At 47.5% G+C, this 22,752-nt stretch overlaps 2 protein-coding genes across 2 annotated transcripts in view; both read left to right on the forward strand.

The window, feature by feature from the left end:
* Positions 1-22,752, forward strand: part of ptpn11b (protein tyrosine phosphatase non-receptor type 11b) — a 306,181-nt gene that overhangs the window by 212,613 nt on the left and 70,816 nt on the right. The window lies entirely within an intron of this gene.
* agrn (agrin) overlaps positions 1-22,752 on the forward strand; it is a 228,851-nt gene that overhangs the window by 176,770 nt on the left and 29,329 nt on the right. Inside the window, exons 11-20 of the mRNA XM_084016344.1 lie at positions 3,066-3,208; positions 4,172-4,277; positions 6,735-6,854; positions 7,429-7,593; positions 9,049-9,192; positions 11,005-11,129; positions 11,245-11,350; positions 15,545-15,979; positions 18,141-18,266; positions 21,433-21,560. Of these exons, the coding sequence (XP_083872470.1) occupies positions 3,066-3,208; positions 4,172-4,277; positions 6,735-6,854; positions 7,429-7,593; positions 9,049-9,192; positions 11,005-11,129; positions 11,245-11,350; positions 15,545-15,979; positions 18,141-18,266; positions 21,433-21,560 (1,598 nt within the window). The remainder of the gene's footprint in view (positions 1-3,065; positions 3,209-4,171; positions 4,278-6,734; positions 6,855-7,428; positions 7,594-9,048; positions 9,193-11,004; positions 11,130-11,244; positions 11,351-15,544; positions 15,980-18,140; positions 18,267-21,432; positions 21,561-22,752) is intronic.

A 22,752-nucleotide genomic window follows, 5' to 3' on the forward strand; every position in this document is an offset into this window, starting at 1 on the left:
CAACCCCCCCTCCGCTCCATACTTCATATCCAAGATAAGCCTGGAGAGGAGGTGAACATGTGATTTATTCCCCTACGTACCCTGACTTAAAAAAGCATCCTCATTAGTCTTGTTGGGGAGGGGGGGGGGGGATAAAAATGGAAGTTGTTTTCTTCCGCCTTTTGTTTAACAGTAATGAAAAATGACAGTGTTCCCACTGTCGGCCATACAGGGAAATTTATCACCTGTTTAATTTCACACTCCGGTAGGCCTGGCCTCAGCTTCTTCTTCTTCTTCTTCTTCTTCTTTTTTTCTCGACACTGACAAAGTGGCAACTGAGAGCAGTGCATCACCTACAGAGGCCCCGGCCCTTTTAATTGACTAGACATTTAATAAACAAGATTATGTGTGCAGAATCACACAGTCCACGCCCCGTACGTAGCGGATCAATAACGCTCCGCGAGATATGAAAGGGCCTTCAAAAAAAAAAGTCAAGTGGGCGGCTGGGTATTAAAAGAGCTCATCGAGTGAGATCAGCGGATTTTTCCTTCGTGTCCCATCCATCACAGGCCTTGTGTCGGTCTGTTGAGGCAACAAAAGTTCTCTCCTTCTGCAAACTCCCCGTCCCTCCTCTCCAGCTCCCAGAACATGATTTGGACGAACTAACTAAGCTGTTACGCGTCAAGAGAAGGCGATGGAGGGAGTGATAGATGGAGCCAAAAGCCAAATTGTGCTGCGTCCTTCGGCAAAGGCTATTGTGATGTTTGATCTTTGCGGCGGACACACGGCCCAGTGAGGGCAGGACTCGTTTCTGGTGATGGATGTCCCAGCTGACACAGCACAGGTCATGTTATCGGAGGTGTCATAATGACATCGGTCACTCCTCGAGCCACTGATAGACACGACTAATCTGCTCCATCTTCAGGCTGCATCACACATCCTCCATTATTTACCTTCATCTCCTCCCTCTGTTTTCTTTAACACACACTTCTGGAGGGCTTCGACGATAGCGTCTCCTCCATGACTTCTTCATTCTTCATCGTTTTCACTGCTGAATCCACGTAATGTGTTTTTTTTTTTCTCCCAGTCTGTCTTCCTTCGACATTATTCATATTCTATTCATTTCCTTTCTTCTCTCCGCCGCGGAATTCTGTCTCCTTAATGGAGCTCCCTTGGCTAAATAGACTCTGGTTCCTGACATGATTGAGTAAAAAGGAACGGATGGGCATTGCAGAGAGAATAGCTGATGGAGCCATCTTTGCTGGGGATGTATTAATTGAAAGGTTCATAGGCAGCGCGGGTGGCAGGCGCATCAAAGAGGAACAGCTAATTAGGACCCCCCCTTCGCCCTTCACTTTTATTTATTCCATTCTAATGTCTTACCTCTTTTATTTATTTATCTAGTCGCTGTTAGGGCGCCTGAGCGGAATATGAATGGGCTCCTGCTGCATTTCCCTTTTATGTCTTGCTGAGCTGGCGTACAGTACCCGGATTCAGCGATCTGCCAGTCCCTTTTCTGATGCGTTCTCCAGTCAGCCGACTTCCCGTTTTCCAAAAAGACATCTCAAGCACTTTCAGATACCTTCGATAATGTCGCTGGCAGTTTAAAAGCCATTAGCCTGCGCATTAGCCCCGTCACAAAATGTTATGTTTAACTGGCACTGTGGCTCACAATCGATAAGTAGCCACAGCAGCAAATTCAAGCAAAGGGATTCGGGTCGGAGGGTTCTGCCGGCTTAAAATGGAGACGGAGCGAGTACTTAACAAGTCCTGATGTTTGTGGGGGGATGTGGCTTCTGCACAAAGCTCCGGCTCCACTGTTGTCTCCACTGCTAATGAAGTGGAGGGCCCTCCACTGTATCGACCATTCAGAGCTGTCACAGCCCATTGCTGATGACCCATATCAAAGAACAGCCGGGGCCTCGCCTTCCCCGGCCCCTCCCCTGCACCGTGACCCGCTCCATAATCTACTTTAGAAGATGAGCTATGCTAAGTGGCACTTCCATCTCTACGACATTGATTTCACCGTTAGAGGTGCTGCATCGGTGCAGGGAGTTGAATGAGCCCTAAAAGTACAAAGGAAAAGGGAATAGCACCTTGATTCTGCGATGTTGCTCTTTGGAGTGTCTCGTCTGCGTCGGGAGCTCTTAGTTGGCCTGCGTTCCGTCTTCTTGAATAAGAAATTTGTTTCAAATGAACTTTCTGCCAGCCCGCCGGGTGCCTCTCGCTCTGCCTGACATTCTTCCCTATCTGACACACTGATGCTTTCATTTCCTGCTTCCTCACACATATTCACCTAATCTCCCTCAGGTGTTCCTCTGCAGGTGGAATTTACAGCTTCAAAAGCAGGATCCTCCCTCTTTCCTGGCCCTCACTCTGCAAAAGCCCCCACTTTGTTTTTTTATAAATGAAACTCCAACAGTCCCCGCTGGTTCCGTATTTCCCCTTCATGTATGGATTGCTTACCTTGCGATAAAGTTCCCCTCACGCTACAGTTCAACAGTTTTGTGAAAAAGCCCGCACAGTGATAGTTGGACTGGTTTGGCTTTGCCGCCTCTTTTACAAGGAACACACTTGCACTTTTAAAACAAATAAGAGGCTTTTCAGGGTCACAGTTAAAGAGTTGCTGGCACAACTTTCTTTAAAGTCTCAGACGATAATTAGATTTTACAGAACACTTTGCAATTAGTTGTATTCTCATATCAGGAAGCAGGCACCCATAAAGCTGGCCTTGCCACTGATTCTCTCTGCATACTTTGAGGCCAGAGTTAATAATTCCCTCCTCTTTTAGTCTCTGATTTAATTGAAATAAAAAGGATGGTGGTGCAGTGATGCTGCGTCTAATTTATTTAGTCAATCTCTTTCCCTCGTTACAGTTGGTCATTATCTATCTAGTAGTACCGGCAGCCCCTTTATTTCCCTCTCCCCGCCGCAGCGTGAGGGAAATGTAAATTGTGATGCTGCTGATGTGTAAATGTAGCCTTAACTTTAAGAGACATGAAAGTTGGACACCGTTTCCACCTGAATCCCATCTCCCCTGTGTGCTCTGTTAACCACGCTGTGTATTTACTGTGTTTGTAATGCAGACTGCGGCTCAGGGGGGTCAGGCTCGGGCGCCGAGAGCTGCGAACAGGACCGCTGTCGCATGTTCGGAGGCTCCTGGGACGAGGACGCCGAGGACGACCGCTGCGTCTGTGACTTCACCTGCCAAAGCGTGCCGAACAACCCGGTACGGCTGCCACTCACACGGGTTCATCTTTAAAACAATGTGCACCACAAACATCATAACTTGAATCACGTCAGACATCGACATAATTCTTTAGGGATCTCTCTGTAAGTTAAGGTCTTGCCTTCGAATCAGTGAATTATGACACTCTCTTCATAATCAAAGGTAATTCAGGTGATAAGAGTGTATATTTACAGTTTCAATGCAAAGAGGAACTGCTAATTTGTTGGTGTAAATTGGCCAAAATGTACAAAATATATGATTTTTAGAAAAAGGATAATGACCAACATTAGGGTTATAAATCATAACACTTCTGTTTAAATCACCCGAAGTGGCAAAAACTCATCCCAAATTGAAGTGAGAAAAAAAATATATATATGACTGACAGATTTTGGTTTTAAGCACTGCAAAGACTCATACTGTCCTGTCATCACGGTTCTTTTATGTCTCTGACAAACTGACACCTCCTTTGTTATTCATATGGCGATATTTTTCATGTGTTGAAAACATGTGGATGTGCAGGCAAAAAAGATCCAAAACATTTAAAATTGCATGAGAACATTTATTGTACAACTGACATGTCGACGGATAGTAATTTGTAATGACAAAGTGCCTCGTTTGACAAAAGATAAAGAGATGTTTTTGTCACGGTCTTCATTGAGACTTGGAACTAGCGCTGAGACCTTACAAATAAAAATGAATATTTGATCATATTTACTGAGATACATCATGTGAGAAATAGGCTTAATTTCTCATAAACTTCTATATAATCAGATGTCTTCCTACAACCAGAAACAATACCAGTTTAAGGCACTTCACTGTTGGCTTTACTTTTCAGACCTGCATGTTGTCACCTGTACATAGCTGAAAATCCATATTTAAGTCATGTGATGACAACTGAGCAGGCTATCTACTGAAGACTATGACCAAATGTATAATATTCAACTTTCTATGATTCTTTGGTAGGTTTGTGGCTCAGATGGAAAAAACTACAGCAACGAGTGCCAGCTGAAGAAGGCCAGATGTGAGAAACAAGAGCACTTGTTGATTCAGAATCAGGGACCCTGTGCAGGTCAGTACATCACCCCACTCACAGTTACCGTCATTACACAGAAGCACCCTCACCAAGACTCATTGTCATTGACATCCCATTTCTTCACTCATTTCACCCATCGATGGGGTCGTAATGGGCCGTAGTTGGTATATGATTCCGACGGCGCTGCTGCCTCTCTCTCCGCAGTGTGACCTGCTAGCCATTAGCAGATGAAGTGACGGAGGCCAAGGTTAAACACAATGCGTATGTTTGTGTAATTTCCTCCGGGAAGGTTGAGTCAACACACTTTCTGGTTCATATCTGGAAGCGGAGCGCTGCTCGGGGGCCGTCTAGTGTGCAGAGATACCAATCCTTCTCACGGGCACACGTATGGATCGAGATAGCAATAATTGACTCACTTTTCCTGCCCGGACGTTCTGACAATTTAAACTTCTGCTCACAAGCATGCTTCTTAACCCCGGGGATACCACGCTCTAATGTAAAAACCCTCTCTTTGCATGTAAATGAATGGCATTTATCAGCCGGCATAGTTGTCGGATAAGTGGCTAAGTAGCAAAGGTTAGCCGTCTTCCTCTTCATGGCTACGCTAAATGAAGAGCTATTGCTCCGCTGCAAGCGCGGGGCCGAGGAGCAGAGCAAAAGGCACTTAGGGGATTTGGTGTGATCATTCCAGCCTGTTTGATTCCTCGTGGGTCTAAAATAGAGGAGGATGCGGAGAGCTGAAGAGAGAGAGGGAGAAAGAGATAGCTGCCAGTGTTTTCACACATATCCCTGCAGATTCTTCTCCTTCCTAAGCTGGCCTCCTTGGGCACTGACTGTCATGCCTCTCTACCATCCGTGGATAATCAATCCTTTTTTGAAGAGCCCTCTATGGGTACGAGAGCTCTGGGCTCTCCTCTCCTATTGGCAAACGGGAAAAAAAACTCTGGATGGGGGAATTTCACTGCCCTCCACATTAGCTATGTAAGGAGAAACTTTATTTGACCTCAACTCCAGAAACTTGTTAAAACATGCCGGCTCCTACCGGCTGAGTATGAAAGCAACCTTGTTCTTTTTCCTAGATATTCTGATTCTGAATAAAACTTCACCTCTTTTGCATACAATGTCAACAGTGTCATCTGCTTCATGGGAAAAGTTTGCCTCCGATAGCATTTCAAACCATCCTTTTGTAGCTACCTGCAAATTCCAATCTGGGTCGGGGATTTCAGTGAAATCTAAAGAAATGCGTGTGGTTTACTAGACGAGCGAACACGTGCACATGTGCCCTTGCGGGAATGTAATAAGGCTCACTGCAGCGGAGGAAGCACAGCGGCAGAAACGTGCGGGCGATATTGCACGTCACAGTGAGCTGCGTTGTGCAAAGGCCACTGAAGAGGAAAACCCCTCGAAGGGTGGAAGAACATATGAAATTAAAAGTTCCCCTTGTCCTAATAGGCTCAGCATAGATAGCTGAATGCAGCGCTGGAAAGTGGCACGTTAAATGAACTGTGTCCAAAGCCCATCTCTGGAGTGGGAAAGCACTGGAAAAAGAGCGAGCAGAGTCATCACCATTAGGCTGAGGCTCATATCCACACCAGTAACAGTGTGATTTATGGCCCCTGTATCTCCAGCCTCCAAACTCCAAATGAGCAACACAAGAAAAAGAGATAGAGAGGGGAATAGAGAGACGGAGAAGAAGAAGGCAGAAGGGGAGGGGAAGAGTCCCGCTTTTCTATCTCTACAACTTTGCTTTTCACTCCAAAGCCTGGAGAGAATCTGAAAAATGATATTTCTGCCTCGGCCGTTATAAAAAATAAACCTTTCCCTCCCACTGCATGTTTTTTTTTTGTTCTCTTTTCTGGAGAAGGGCCAGGTTTTGGGAACACATTTGTTTTTTTTTTTATTTTGTTGAATGTAGTTCTTTATTCCGACCTGTCACACTAGTCTGAAGGCTTGTGCATCCTTAGACAAAGGAGATTTTCCACACACTGTGCACAAGCAGAAACTGCTTGGCACATTCCCTCACACTATGCAGCAGGCTTTCGTTTTCTCTGTGTTTTTTTTTTGAAGGTTATAGGGCAGCATTGCAATTCCGTAATATTAGACAAGAACAAATGAAGAGAACATGCCTCCTAGTAGGTGGTAAATGTCAGCTGCAGCGCAGTCACCAGCGACGCCATTGTTTGTTTCCACTGGAGGTAATAGCACCCCCACCAACACCCCCCCCCCCCTGATTTTGAGCTATTGTGGAGAAAGTAGCAAATAGAATTGTTATCTTGAAGCCGGCTTCCAGCCTCTCCACCTCTGCCCCTTAAGCCAATCTCATTGCTGGCAAAAAAAGTTACATGTCGCTCGGAGATTGTGTTGTCTAATTCCCCCCTCACACACACACACACACCCCTCCCCACCGTAATCACTTAAATGTTGGTGTTCTTCTTTCTCTCCCTGTACCATCTCCCATCTCCCCTCCCTTTTTTTTTGTTCCTACCTCATCAGCGATTGCAGCCACATCTCTGCCTGAGCTGAAGGCGCCCCAGCACTGCAGTCAGTCTGTGTACGGCTGCTGCCACGACAACGTGACGACCGCCTTAGGAGTCGGACTGGCCGGGTGCCCCAGTAAGTCCTCTTCTATCTCCCCGTTGACCCTTCAACTTCCATGTGTACTGAAGTTTGTTGTGTGCAAGAAAAAGAACGATCAGAGATACTATCAGGCTATTTCAGCATATGGGACTTATTGTCCTTGACTGCAATTATAGTACCAAAGCTGTAGAGCAGAAAACGTCTCATCTTAATCCAAGGAATAATTATGATAATGTTGCACCATATCAACAGAAAAAATCTCTACATCTGATGATCTTGACGAATGATAGCACACAGATGGGGGAGAAAACGCTGCATCGAGCCGTTAGCGAGGGGATACAGTATGGATGGAGGAAACGCAGACTTAGAAACAAGGATATACAGAGATTTAGTGACCTAAGCACGCTTTATCCACCTTTATATTTGTGGAATAGGGCTTACCCAACACCCGAGCCAAGCATCAATCTTTAACACAGAATATCCATCGTGGTTAGTGGTATTCAGCTGTTGTAAGTTATGTGGTGATAGGATCTCTGGAAGTTACACAAGCACAAAGCAGTGATGTATCGCCGAGTAGAAAGTGACACCCACGCTGCTCTGTTCTCCTCAGGTACCTGCCAGTGTAACGTCTACGGCTCCTACAAGGGGACGTGTGACCCGGCCAGCGGCCAGTGCTCCTGTAAGCCGGGGGTCGGGGGACAGAAGTGTGACCGCTGTGAGCCGGGCTTCTGGAACTTCCGTGGCATCGTGACGGATAACATGAGCGGCTGCACGCGTAAGGAAGCGCTTCTACCCGTGCTGATGAGGCGGATGTAATGGTCGCTGTGTCTGTGCTGCTTTCTTGTTACTTCCCGAGCATCATTCTCACGGACCACCGGGTTGTGGTTGTTTTAGTTGGTTTTTAGATTCCTACTGTGACCTCAATGGTCACGTCAATTATTGTTATTGCTTCAGGACTTTACAATCCACGAAAAAAGAGGCACCAACAACCCTCAGGAAGGACAGATCCCTCTTCCTGTAAAGAGTTCAGGCACAATGCAAAGGTGATTGGATTGAAGAATGTTCCCATTGGTGGTGAATGGAATTCAGTTTAATTAGTTTAATTGAATTGGTCAACAGAGCATTGAGCTATTACATTATAAAAATGCAACAGCGTTGTTATATGTGCTGAAACAATCTCCTGGTTGTTCTAGTTAATCCATAGACCTCTCTGTGAGTAGAGACTACTTTCTAACACAGAGAGACATTTAACATGATTGATGCTGTGCGTTCAGAGTAACAGAGTAACAGGGGAACTGGTCATGGGAAAAACATTTGTGATAGTTTTTAAACCTTTTTTTTTTTAACAAAACAAAATCCCACTCACCACATTGGGACGGAGCCAAAACCCTTTTGGGACAAATATCTCAAAACCGTGACAAACAAAGCCAAATCTACATGGCTAGATTCCACTGGAAGTAAGAACAGATATATTTCTCAGCACTAGCAGGATAATACTTTTCTTTCTCCTTGATATTGATAGCAATATCGCTGAGCCAACTCTTCAAGAATATTAACGTGAAAGATTAACATCCTTGAAATCTATACAGCTGGCAGGTTTTGTCAGAAGAAATCCCGGTGTGTCCTCTAGTCCTGTCAGAACTGCATTGAATGAACTGTTTTCATTTGTATTCCGGTGAAGAACGGGGTCGGGACCCCTTGTTTGTCTTGGTGTAATGCAATATGGTGACCAGCTCGTGTCCTGCCGCTGAGGTATCATAGGACATAGCCTCCCAACGCCACAGAGCTTTTCCAGTCAACAGCAGGAAGCGTGCAGGTGCCTCACCCGTGGCCTGACCTTAACAAGGTTTACCCACAGCAAGCAGACAGCACACTGACTGCACACCAACACCACCACTAGCAGGAGGGGAGGAAAAAGCACACACATCATTGATTCCAGGAACATGATGGGGTTGATGTCCTTCCCTGGGGTTGTTTTCTTTAGTTTCTGTTGCAAACACCTCCTCCTCCTTTTCTTCCTCCTTCCGCGGCCCCTAAGGCTGGCTGAACTATCCCCAACCCTGGATTCTCAGACACGGATGCATCTGACGCCTAGTTCACAGACTAAGGTTGCCTCCAACACAGCGTGTGAACCGAGCTGTTCTCATCCCTTGTCCCTCATTGGTACGTGTTTTCTCATCAATCTATCTCTTCCATTTTGTTTTTTTCTCCCTCTACATGTCCATGGCAGCGTGTAACTGCGACGCCACGGGCTCGGTCCGGGACGACTGCGAGCAGATGTCGGGTCTGTGTTCCTGCAAGACGGGGGTGAAGGGCATGAAGTGCAACGTGTGTCCAGATGGAAGCAAGATGGGCATGAACGGCTGCGACAAAGGTAATAAGAGAGAGCACCGCGGCAGCCGGCGGAGCGTTGATGAAGCACATAAACACACACACGTCCTCCTCTTCGGTCCCGGCTTCTCTCCATCATTTTAAAGTGTTTGTCCGTCACTTTTCTGCTCCGTGCGTCAGCCCCACGGCAGGCAGTACTTTCTCTTCCTACCCCTCACATCCATCTGGTTTATCGGTGCAGGGAGGAAGTGGCTGCTGGGCAACAAATCAATAGTGATTGGGAGAATACTGGAGGGTTGATATGACATGCGTGTGACACATCGCCCATTCATAGTTTATCATGCTCCATTATGATTCACTTGTACGCGCACCTTTCCACTTGTGCATGAGGACTATTAATTATTTGGATTAATAATAAAAACAGCCCCAGTGATTGCACAAGCTAAAAAGTGGGTTGAAGGAAAGGTTAGTTCCTGCTGCGGGGGCCTGCAGCTTCTTGATTAAGATGCACCATCGGATATCGACTGGAAGTCAAACGCTTAATGAAGCCAGCAGTCCGGGCACAGTGGTGGGGCACGCCGCCGCACACCCAGCTAGATGAAAAGACAACCAAGGAGAGGTAGCACATGAAAGCGGGAGCCGAGGGGATGGGGGGGGGTTCTCTAAGTCTGTGTGATGTTGCAACAATGCAAAGACCCCCACACTCGCAGCCTGGCAGGTGGATGGTGGGCTACCCGGCTGCAGCTCCTGTGGCGGAAACTTCAAGGCTTCAAACGCTCCTTTGGAGAGCTTCAGGAGAGATCCGTGGAGAGGAAAAAAGAGTCCAAATATCCTGAGTGCACACCTTTACACAACTTCTTTTCACAACAGCGAGGCAAAATGCTGAAGTGTCTGTGAAGCCATGAATAATTCACCGTGTGTGACGCACACGTAACTAGAACATTTGAGGATTATATTTCCGCTGCTTTTTTTGTCAAGAAACATCATTTTTGGCGTCAAAAAAGAACATCTTTTTTTTAAGGGAAACTTGGTCAAATAAAGAATACATTAAATCAACTTAAATGTTTAAATGAACCATATTGTGTGAGGCAGTTCTGATCGTCCCTGGAGGACTATTTTCAGACTCTATTTTTCACTTCTCCACCATGACAAAGAGCTGGTCCTCTTTTTAAATACACTCGTTACAATATTCACAATTATGCCAATAATGGAATTTCACCACAAACAACTTATTGTGAGTGTTTTTTATTGTGATTTTGGGACAAAGAGTGATATGAATGAAGTCATTATTAGCAGGAGTGTATTTAATCCGTCCAAATCAAATTCTTTGATATGTCGTCATAAAAGTAATACGAGTTTATCAGTCACTGCATATTAGTCTATTGAGAAAAGGGGAGAAACCTCAGGAAGAGCTGTCATGTGTACAGAAAAGACGATGGTAATATGACAAAAATGATGCATATATTTTGAGCATATTTTATTATGTGAATATAATAGTAGTGGTGGGCATTAAGCAGAACTGCAACAACAAGACGCAACAACCAGGGCGACCTGCAAGACAACATCTGTTAACAACAGCTGTGCTATTGTTATACTATTAATATAGTAACATTTTTTTTTAATTTCCTCATGCTTCATAGGTTTTGAGAAAACACTCTCATGGCTGACAAGCTGATTTGTTTTGATCACTCAGTAAACATCAGTAAAAGTTCTGTAACTGTGAAAGTTAGTTACTTTTTTAGTTTGGTTCCAGCATGTTATAATTCCTGAAGCAGTGATAACCCCTTGCTATAAACGGTGTGATTATGGGACTGTAGGGAATGTGTAACAGCACCAAACCCCGTTTCTTCCACAGGGCCCGAGGCCCCGACGTCATGTGACGAGTTAACGTGCAGTTTTGGAGCCACTTGCATCGAGGTGAACGACCAAGCCCACTGCGAGTGCCCTTCGCCTGACTGCGATGAGAAAAACAAAACTAAGGTGAGTCTGCAGTTAGAAATGAGTTCTTCCATCCGCACGTTGTTTCGTTGGCCTTCGGGGAGTTAACAGGTGTTTCCATCTCCCCTCGCTCTCCATCTCTGTCACTGTGGAGCAGGTGTGCGGCTCAGATGGGGTAACCTATGCCGACCAGTGCCAGCTGAGGACCATAGCCTGTAGGCAGGACGAGGACGTCACAGTGCAACACATCGGACAGTGCACAGGTGAGCCCCGTCACAGCCTCCATGCATCACACGTCGCATGGATGGCCAACTGGTGTCGAGATCCCATCAAAAGTTAATGAGCAGGGCCGAGGGCCCCGCCTTCTCCTCCTCCTGCTGTTTCTCCTTCTCCATCTCTCTGAAAGCCAAGTCCCAGCAACGTGTGCACAAGTCTATCAAGAATGATGTCATGTTATATTCCAACGACACATTTGTAATTCATGGATAAGGTGTAAGGAATCGTCCGTATTAACGGTTCTTCCTCACACACCATGATTGTGATTTCTTATAACATATCAAGTTCATCTCACAGCGTACAGTAAAGCAAGCCCTCTGCTAGGTGGGAGCGAAATAATGTGTGACTCTGGAGGAACGTTACAATAAGAAAGAGACGGATATAGCGTTTTAAAACCACCGGCTCTGTCGCTTTGCAATCCCACAAGAGAGCAATGACATTTCCTTTCTGCTTCCTCGCCTCTCCGTCGGGCCTCGGCTTCATCTTCAAACCCTCCTGTTGGGAAATGCGTCGATCACTTCACCACTTTAAGCAGGCAGTAACGCGCTGCTGTTCCAGCAGGACGGCGGCTGTGGAGAACATGTGTGCTGAGCAAAAGGTACGGCTCCTGGCCCCCGGTCCAGATGCTGATGGACACGGTTTGGATCGGTGTAACAGGGGCCGGGACACGCGCCAATGCCACAGATTTCATGTACAGTGAAGTCGTCGCGCTGACTGCCAGCTTGCGTCACAACAGGGTTCGAGAGACGCCGCCGGCAAGCTCAGTGGGGGGGTGCGGGGGTGGGAGTGCCAGCTGTGTGGTTCTGGCCATGCGCCACTGTCAGGTGTCTCGCAATTTTGGGTGGAAAAATGTTCGTTCAACCTCTTTGCTCAGCGGGCGCAGCTCCGGTGACCAAGCACATACCGCATCACCGGCCCCCTTCATCCCCCGTTGAGCCCCCTTTGTCAGACCCAAACTAGGTCGGACCTGCAGGGAGCGGGGCTGTTGACATGTTCTGTGTTGAACCGCGGTTGCAGGTACACAGATAAAGAATCCAAATGTGCTCGGCGAGAGATCGACATGGCTTTGATAAGTCCCCGAACATCTGGCACTTACAAATTCAGTGCCGTGGGTTACCAGCAAAAAGGAGCCAAAATCCAGTCTGGATTTCACATTCCTCTGTTGCCTGGCAATAGAGATGCGGGTTGTGTGTAATCCCTCACCTAGCATTGCTGCACACAGACGCCGCCTCGCAGCGGACTCTTCTCTTTCGACTGAACCCTCGGGGGAGCAGACAGACAGACAGACAGACAGGCGGGCGCTCGGGCCCACCGACAGCCACAGAGGATCTTTTAATTTCTTCTGCCGGATGCGGTGGCACTGCGGGTTGCTGCTCCGCCGCTGCTGTCGGCTGCGGGGTTGGATCCCGAGCTCATTTCACGTGTGGCTGGGTGCGAATTAGCATTTGCTCTGCCTCCACCCCTCTCCACGGCGGAGAGGCCGCTCCCCCCTCCCGCTGTTTACATGCAGCGCTTCCAGACTCCAGGCCTAAGCGCTGTGGCACGGTAATGCTCAGCGAGCTGCTATGTGGCTTTGACAAGAGAGCAACGCCAAAGGGCCTACATAAATGAGTGACTATTGATCCTTTTATGCATCATGGATCCGTTGCAATGTTTTTTTTTTTTCTTTTTTCATCATACCACAGAGTCGGCCACTAATGGGCAGGCTATGAAAAATTCACAATCCTGCAGAAGGAGCTCCTTAAAATCTGTTCTGCTTGTGACAGAGAACTTGTAAGTGTGATGTGAGCCAGCTCTCTGTGAAGTATCCCAGCCAGAGAGGCAGCGCAGCCACAAAGTGCAGGGAGGAGTCTCGCTTCATTGCTGCGTCTCAGCAAAAGATGATATCTGAGGAACCCAGAGAAAAAAAGAAAAAAAGAAATCCAAGAGCTTCTGTACTGAGCACCAGAGGGAGGGCATTTGGTCCGATGAGCAAATTCTAGCGCCGAGGGGAAAATGGCCACCGAGTTGGCAGTGACCTGCCTCCCCCATATGGCGTTATCACCTGTAGGTTTGCAGCGAATTGGCAACTGATGTCAGCATATGGCATCGGCAGCCCTCCGCCCGCCTGTGAGGTTGTGTTGCCTTCACCATCTCCCCTCCACGATTTTTTTCTCTCATTACGCAATCCCTCATTCTGCTCCCACTGTGTTAACTTGTTTTTGTCTTTCTGATTTAAACCATTTTCTTTCTATCATTTTCATCTTGGCTTCATGGTTCCCTTGTCTCTCTCCCCCCCCCCCCCCCCCCCCCCCCCCTCCAGTATCCAGATTTCTCCTCCTCCTCATCACCGAGCGTGGCTGACACCTCAAACAATCTTAATAAGCACCTTTCAAAAATAACTACACGGCTGAGACAAGCCAGCATGATCCCCCCCCCCCCCGCCCCCCCCTCCCTCCACCCCACGACACAACAGTCCATTTGTCTGCTGTGAGGAAAATAAGCACACAAAAAAAGGCAAATGGACTGTTAAACCTGATTACGGGAAGCATCAGCTGAACACACTGTGCTGCCAGTCTCTCTTTCCTCTTTCAGGCGCTTGTTCTTTTCTTTCCTTATCCCATGTCACGCATCTTGCTGCCGGAGATATGCACAAGCACACCCAAACACACACGAGGTGCTTCCCAGGGAGCGAGCCGCCCGCCGCTAAGCTTGCCACCTGACTGACGGGTGTAGCCAAGAGGAAAGGCAATGCGTGCCGCCATCCTTGGTGATAGCATCGCCGCTCTCTGAACTCCAAATCTCTCCCTCGATACAAATATGTGCCTGGCTTTAAGCTGACACCCCTGTTTGCCTCCCCGGCTTCCTGCCGTCTCCGGAGGTATCACATTTCGCACCTCGGTGAATAATTGCCAATCAAATAAGCGATTAAAGCGGTGTAATTAAGTCCTACGCATAATGTTAGGCAAATCCTAATGAGGCGCAAACCTACGGTATAGGTTTTTCTTCTTTTTTTTGTTGAAATCTTCTGTTCCTTTCACCCACACATCTATATCTCCTGGGATGGAAAGGAAGAACGACAGTATTGTCACGCCTGCTTGCCTCGGCTAAGTCTGAAGTGGTCTCTTAACGTAGCATCTCCCTGCCAACTCGCTGCTCCCCCTCAGGAGTTTTTGTCCTATTTATCGTTGTTTTATGGCAGACGGTTTGTCCTTTTGCACCAGAGCGTTTTTGCATTGGTAATGATGGTCTCTCTGCAGAGAGCCTCTTCTCTCTCTCCCTCATTTGGAGTGATTTTTGGGGTATTTTGCTGTGTGTGTGTGTGTGTGTGTGTGTGTGTGTGCGTGTTGACAGGAGTGTGTTTGTGGTGGCGTTGACTGATGCTCATGCTCTCAGCAAGCAGCAGTGTGCCGTCTTTGAAGCCAGAGTTAAAGCCGGCTTTTTTTGCCCCATTTCTATCAATCATTCATCACCGGAGGCACTGGCTGTTGGTGATTAAAGCTTTGCTACTGGAGGGCAGCATTTGAATATGGATATATAATTCATATGCATTCCCACAGCATGCGCGCAACACACCAACATCCTCACAAATGCATTCCATATGTGTACCCACACAAGTGCAAGCAGGCTACGCGCTGTGCGTTGACACCGACTAGTAGTTTAACCCTGTTTGGGCAACATTACTCGTCTGCAGGGAAAACACAGTGCATATTAAAACTGTTGGCATATTCCATATTCACTTTATAAAGATGCACTTTCCTTACTTCAGGTTTGTAACAAGATTTCTTGGCATCTCTTCTATTGTGGGGTTTTTTTCAGAGGTTGCTATTACGAACAGGAGGCTGCATACTGTGTGTGTGTGTGTGTGTGTGTGTGTGTGTGTGTGTGTGTGTGTGTGTGTGTGTGTGTGTGTGTTCCCTTTGTAATGTAATTTCATAATGACATTGTTGAGCATCAGGGAGAAGGGTTAGACCATAAAAAAGGACATAATGATTCAGTAAATGCAGAGGTAAAAAGTTATTGTCAACAGTAGGTTGTAATAATCATGAAGTGGCTTTGTTGTGCTTTATTGGCTAATGATGTTTTTATTTCCTTTGGTGTGATTTTTCGAGGCGCTGGAGTTAGGAGGAGAAAAATCAAACATTTTCATCTTTGCTCAGTCATTCATCCATTCCTTGCTTCCTCCCCCTTCCCTCCACCAGAAACCATCTCTGAGCCGGCAGACCGACCCACCCCCAACCCCCTCGCCACCACCCCCAGCTCAACCGCTGCCGCTGCCGCCGCCATCACCACCCCCTCCCACTCTAACATAGTGTGGGCCATCCCGCCTCCGAGGAAAGAAGTGCCAGGGACCACTGAGCGGCCCCCGGCCACCACCCCACCTCCCACCCTCACCCTCAACCAAGCAAACCACCACCACACCATCTACACCCAGCCTCAGCCGCCGCAGTCCACCGCTGCCACCACCACCTCCTCCCCTCGCAGCCGCCCTGTCCCCTCCGCCGCCGCCGCCTCCTTCGAGGGCTCGGGCAGCGGGGAGCCGAGCGGTGACGACCAGACCGAAGAAGAGGAGGAGCAGGAAGAGGAAACAGGTAGCGGCGTCCCAACAGAGGCCAGTGGGGCGGAGGAGCCTGTCGGTAAATCACTGCTCTTTCACTTCATTACCCATAATGCTTAGAGGGGTGTGTGGGAGGGGCTGTTTTCTGAAGAAGGGGTTGGGCAAACTCATAGTCTCTTCTTAGCTGACATCACAACACATCCATGCCATCATCTGTTAATTGAAAGCACAGGCTTCTTTATTTCTATGCAAATTGTGTTTGAGGAGACAAATGTCGGCGCCGGGCGGGCCGGGGAGAGAAATCTGTGTAGACAAATGGCGTTAGTGTCATTTCCACTCGCATAAGATGTATGTCTCAATTTCAGAAAGGAATGTATTTGCATGGTTCACTGTTGCTACATCGCCCATGCTCTGTTCTCCCATCCCGCCGTCGCTCGCAGCAGCTAGCAACACCAAACCCAGGCTCTGTAAAATAGACTCTGGTGGGGTTAGATGAAACCGCTGGCCTGCAACCGAGGATCTCCAGAGCCTGACGTGACAGGCTTGATGTGACTGGGAGGTTGAGGTGTTACAGTGTGTGTGTGTGTGTGTGTGTGTGTGTGTGTGTGTGTGTGGAGGCTGCGTGCCTTTTCACATGACTCGTCTCAAATCTTTTCAGACGTGCCCTCCTGACTGTAACAGCAGGCTGCGGTTTCTGGGCCCGTCGCTCGGACAACAAGGGAAGACTGACAGTCTTCAATCGCAGCTTTTTTTTTATTTATTATTTTCTATTTTTCAGTTGTTGTTTTCCATCCATCCGTCCACCTCGCCTGACAGCGTGCGGTAACAGGATAGGATTGATGGCCCCAATGTGCTCTTCCTCAGCTGTTCCTCCTCCTCCTCACTCCCTCTCCCAGAGTCTTAGATTTATCCTCTTGTCAGAGGCTGGCCAGAGCGCTCGGTGGCGTGAGACCCACAGCCGTGTGTTTGTGTGTGAATGAACACCCAAGCTGTTTTTTTCTCTCTTTTTTTTTGTGTCCTCGCTGAAACACGAGCCAGCAGGCTGCAGTCGGCGAGAGGAGACTGCACGGTGCAGATTTCAACATGTGTTTCCACATAATTCTGTGTGTTTGTGAGGTCTGCTTGTATGTTTTCTACGTATGTTGAGCTCTTATCTTTGTTTTCCGTGTGTGCTAGTCTTATCCCCCTCCTCGTGTCACCGAGTTTGTCCGATTCCAAGTACACACATCACTGTCCGAGTGTATGAATGTGAGCAGGCCAGAGGTGTGGCTTTACGTGTTTGTGCATTGCGCTCTGCTGAAATCTGCTCTTATCTGTGGCCGTGTCTGTGTATTTATTTGACAGCACTCATGGCTCCCGCTGGAGTCGTACGCTGTCCCCTTGCTGTTGTGCGCTGCCCCCCCCTCCCCAGCCCGGCATTTGTAAATCTGGAGACCACACGCCAACAGATGCCCTATAAAGCCCAGCCTCCCCCTCCTCCCTCCTCCCTCCCCTCGCCTCCTTTGACCGGGAGTCCTTGAGCCCGACGTCCCTCGCCTCTGACGTCTTTACGACTTGTTTAGCCCCTGGCTGTTTTCCTCCGCGATTATTTCTAATCTCTGTGCGGCCGTAAAAGCTGCGCCTCTTCGACCGAGACACCCCCTCCACCAGCACCGTCATTAGAGAGGACGGAGCTCCGGAGCAGTTACACGCTCTCATCCTTCAGAGAGAGAGAAAGCCCAGCCGCTTTTATGTCTTTTATGTCCCAAGATAGCCAGATATACAGTGACTGTAACACAAACACGGCTTTATGTTGGGGGTTTTTTTTCCTCCTGGGAAGCCTTGAAGGTAACTTCTAGCCAATCAGCGGCGAGCAGTTATCATATGCCCTCATCATTTTAAGTGCTCTGTGTGTGACATGACTGACAACAGGGCCCATTAGACGTTCTCTGCCTGACAGAATGAGTTCCAGGTGTGAAATCAATTCCCATGGAAATGCTATATAATCACTCCTGACAGATGCCTATGATAGGGTCCAATCCCAGGCCTGCTGACAGGTCTGCTGACCTGTGATCGGACTTACAACCACCTGCAGAGGCAAGAGCAAGTCAGGGGAAAAAATACAACAACAGATTTCTTTACCTTAAAAACATTACCTATCCTCGGGGCCTAAAAGTCTCCTCTCTGAGATAAGTTAGCTTGAATTTATGAATTTCCTAAAGCTTCATGAATTATTATGAGCCGCTGGTTATCATCCCCAGGTCCCACGCTGGCAAGCACCACCGTACCCACCGCTGAGGACAGATCATCATGTGACAACACGGAGTTCGGCTGCTGCCCCGACGGCAAGACACCGTCCAGCACTCCAGAGGGCGCCAACTGCCCCCGTAAGTCAAAAGCCCCTTCAAAACACACTTTGTCTTACCTGGGTATCACCTAGTTCTTCCTCCTCTGTGTGTCTGTCTCAGTAGATATATGTATATGTATATATATATATATACATATGTATATATATTAGAGAGATGTATCTCAGGGTTCATCATCCTTATTCTAAGACAGTAAATGAGCCACTGCAGGACGTGCCATTAGCTTTTAAAACATCTTCCTTTTGTTTACCTTCAATGTATAACCTAATTTGTTGTTGCATCGGGAAGCAACATGAATATTTCCTTCATAATTAATGTTTACTTCGGGAATAGTGATGTTGTGCCATCTGCCTAAAAAAACAGATGAACAGGTGCTACTTTTTTTTTTTCCCGATGCTTTCATGATTCACCAGCCTATATGTTCCTATTGGCAGGTGGCAGGAAATGAAAAGAAATACGCAAACAGTGGACATGTAAATGAGTAATCCGTGGTTATGACGCCTGAGAGACTGATTCGGGTGTTAGTCAGACCCTCGGTCAACATCATATTTTAGGCCCCATGTGCCTTGGTTTATAAATAACCATCAGTGGACTCTTTTCTCTTTTTCCTACTTACTTTAATCTCCCACCTCTCCTTTTATTCACTCCCCCCTCACACACAACCTCTCCTCTTTATCATTCGGTATCTCCCTCTTGAGCTATATCTCACTCTTCTCCCCCCAACTCAGTCAATCTCAATCCAGTCTTGCATCAGTTCATTTCTCTCTGGAGTTGAGCGGGGGGAGCGTCGAGAGACTACCGGCGGCCGATGAGTGCTGTTGTACCAATCAGTGGCTCCTGCCAGACTCCGTTCATAAAGATAAAGGGCTCCTTTCTCCCCGTTTCTCCTCCGTCGCTCTCCCACCCTCCATCCCTCAGTTGTAATCTGCTCTCTATTTGTCCCGGCGGTGTTAGCCTGACTGATTGTGGAAGGAAGGAAGCTCTTTGGCTCCCGGGGGAGCGCCAGGTCATGCCTTGAAAGAGCTGAGGCCACAAATGAGTGCGCAGAGTTGCATTTCTGGTGTGGTTGAATGTCCCGAAGCCTTCCAATAAACAAGATGAGCTGAGTGCCACACAATCCATAACATGATCTGAAGATACGAGGCCACCTTTGGCCTTTATTTGTCTCACAGAATGTATAGCCGAACACGAGTGAAACATGAAACGCCACACCTGTCAAGGTTGGATTTAACGACATTTGGCCCCTGAATCCAGAAGCCTGAAGCGGGTGCTGCGTGACGGATTTTAGCTGTAAGACAACAGTTGGAACGAATCCGCTTAAGCCCCTAAATATTTATCTCAGACAACAATGATGGCGTGCCCGCGATCAATACTTCATTCAGCTCAAGTGTTCCCAATAAAAGCAGGGAGCGGGATAGGCTGATCGATATGCCGGGCCTTTTTTTATTTATTTATCTTTTCCTGACGAGAGTTTAGCCGATATGCCGCTCGTTAGAAGTGGAATGACACATCTCTCATGCTAGAACATCCATCGGCCTTCATCCCGTTGTTCCGTCCGCTTTATTGACGGGGAAACAAAACCCAAAAGGACTCACTTATTTTCCAGCGTTCCAATCTTTACATTTTATTGAGACATCAAATGGTGAAGTGGCTCGAGGTTGAGTTTAGTCCAAACACACTCCACACAGACCTTGAGACTGTTAAAGGGTCATTTCACTCAAATTAGATGTATTGTGTCACTTCCCTGCTGTCCTCAACCATGGAGATGTGTTTATGTGTTCAGGTATCTTCCTCTTAGATCCGCCTGGCTTCGCCGTAACATATTAAAGATAATCACCGCGGGTCGCCCATATGTTCCATTCAAAGGAGGCGACAGCATTCATGTGACATCAGAGATAATGACCAGCACATGCTCAAGTGAAAGTTAATGGCTTGCTGAGCTGCAGCTACTGTAAACTCTTCCATATGCCGGGGAAAGTCTGACAAATCCATTATGTTTTACAGTCCACTGGAATCTGATAGCCAAATAGCTCCGTCGTTCCTTTCATCACTCTCTTCCTTTCTCTCGTTACGTTTGTCACGGCAGTGAGCTGGAAAATCACCCCCCTCTGATGTTTGTCTTCTTAGCAGATTAAAAGTCAGATCTCTCTCCCTGTTCCCTCCCTCCCTCTCTCTCTCTCTGCTTCTTCCCCCCTCGTGTTATTGGCCAACCCTCGCTCATTTGCCTCTGTTTTATGGCCGCCGTCACATATGAATCTCTGTGTGCCGCCTGTGACGGCGCTGTAAAGACGAGGGGAGACGAATGTGTCGCCAGTGTCTGCTGGGCCTTTCGTGTAATTTGAACCAGGCTGTGTCAGTCAGCGGTCTGGCGACATTAAGGAGACAATTACGGCTATCTTTCACGATAATCATACAAGTGCTCTTGCCGTTCTCCGTGGCGTTTCTCAGGCAGGGGCAACCGTGATTGATTTGGGCAATTTGTTCTGCTGATTACGAGCGGCGTGGAGGCATGGCATCAGCGCCTCTCACGCTCCCCCGTTCTCCACCTCACACACATATCCCTCCGCCTTCAGCTCCTTTCAAGCCGTCTTCTCTCTGGCAGCAGTACAAAACAAAACGGGGGGGAAAGTGGAGCGAGAATGTTGATAAATGTTGGACAACATAACCCCCGAGGTCGGGCAGAGAGCCTCTCTCTTTGCTGGAGGAGGCACTTTTGAGAGCGCCTGTGGGCTGTTTTCTCTTGAATGTGTGTGTTGTTTTTCCTCCGTGTATTTGTGTGTCTGTCTAACTTGTTGTCTTTTCACCCAGCCCTCCATGCCTCGGCCAGCTTTTGGGATGAGTCTCAGTCTGGTAAAACTGGCCCATTTTTCCTCCTTCCCTTCCCTTCCCTCCTCCTTCCTTCCTTCCTTCCTCCTCTCATATCTCACAGTCCACCTCTTCCACCACCACAACCTCCACCACCACTACGCTCAGACTCCAGCCCCCTTTAAACCCTCACGCAATCAACAAGAAACTCACTAACCTTCCCTTGTCAAACACACGCAAGCACACAATCCATCACTAACCGCAAAAAACTGGCACCACCCCAAAAAGGAGCACCGTGTGAAGTCAGTGGGAACTGAGTGATGGGAGAGGCTTTGAGCTGCGGTGTTTCAGTATCACATCTTCTTTCCTCGCCTCCTTCCAGCCACCATGAGGTTCAGCGGGTTCCTGCACTTGGACCAGGTGGAGGGCCAGGAGATCTTCTACACCCCCGAGATGGAAGACCCCAAGTCGGAGCTGTTCGGAGAGACGGCCCGCAGCATCGAGAGCGCTGTAAGTTCTAACTGATAATATTCACACAATTCATAGACTTTATGGGCCTTCTTTACCTGTTACTTGTTATATTTGATTTCCTTATATTGACATTAATTTCACGTTCAAGAACACACAAAAGCAGGGAACGTGTTCATTGCCTTCTGCTCGTGGTCCCATTGTGATCACTTTCAGCCATGATCTTGTAATGATGACCTCTTTAAAGCTGCACTGATCAATATTCTGTATTAACTATGGATCATGACTTTGCAAAGTGAATGGTGACAAACCAACACAGAACTCAGATCTCCACCTCTGCTTTGCAGCCAGCTCTACGGAGCTCTTTGGCCTCTTTTAGCTTGTTTTGGTTTCCTGCGCAAACATTACTTCTCATGGAGTCCAGCTTCAGTTTGAAGAACACCTTGTTCAGTGGTGCTTTGGCAGAGATCAGTTAATCAATAATGCCAGCATCCGACTCACATGTTAATTTCTACTTCTGGACACTGAGGAAACTTTTCAGCAAATGTTCCACAGTCTAGTTTTGAATCTTGAGTTTTATGTCAAGAATGCAGAGCAAAATCACAGTGAACCGCTAAAACTCTTCACCTGGAGCCAGACCAATCAAATGTTGAGCATCTAAAGGCGGGCAGCTTTCATTGCAAGGTTTTACGACTTGAGTAATAATCTGCCACACTCGGCTGGAGTGCTTTCTCTGGTCAGTGATCTGATAGAAAAATAACAATAATAAAAATGGTGTATATATTCAGTGGCTGCAGTCAGAGAGGAACATACATCATATCAGAGGGAGCCACAATAGCCTGGCTGATATTTGATGTTTTAATAAAAAGGGCAGTATCGGCAAACTGTGGCTGTCAGGTGACCACCAGGAAGGAAACGAGCTTTTGAATTCCAGTTAGGAAGACCAGTACGAAACAAGACTCTCCACCAGATAATGGTCCATCATGGGGGCTCAAGAATTATGGTTCACAAACATTAATCAAAATATGAATTTCTTCACATCTCCTGCTTACTAATTAAGAATCCTCACATAATTTGGCTGCTGCTGTTAAAACACAAGAGCTTTAGGGCTGAGTAAACTCCAGAAACACTTCAACTTAAAAAAAAAAACACTCTCCGCACACTTGTGCAAAGTCAATTGCTTGCCAAATACTTCAGGAATACAAGAATGATGCATCTGATGTGATATTAATAA

This window comes from Eutrigla gurnardus, assembly GCF_963514095.1.
Source record: "Eutrigla gurnardus genome assembly, chromosome: 8".
Lineage (NCBI taxonomy): Eukaryota > Metazoa > Chordata > Actinopteri > Perciformes > Triglidae > Eutrigla > Eutrigla gurnardus.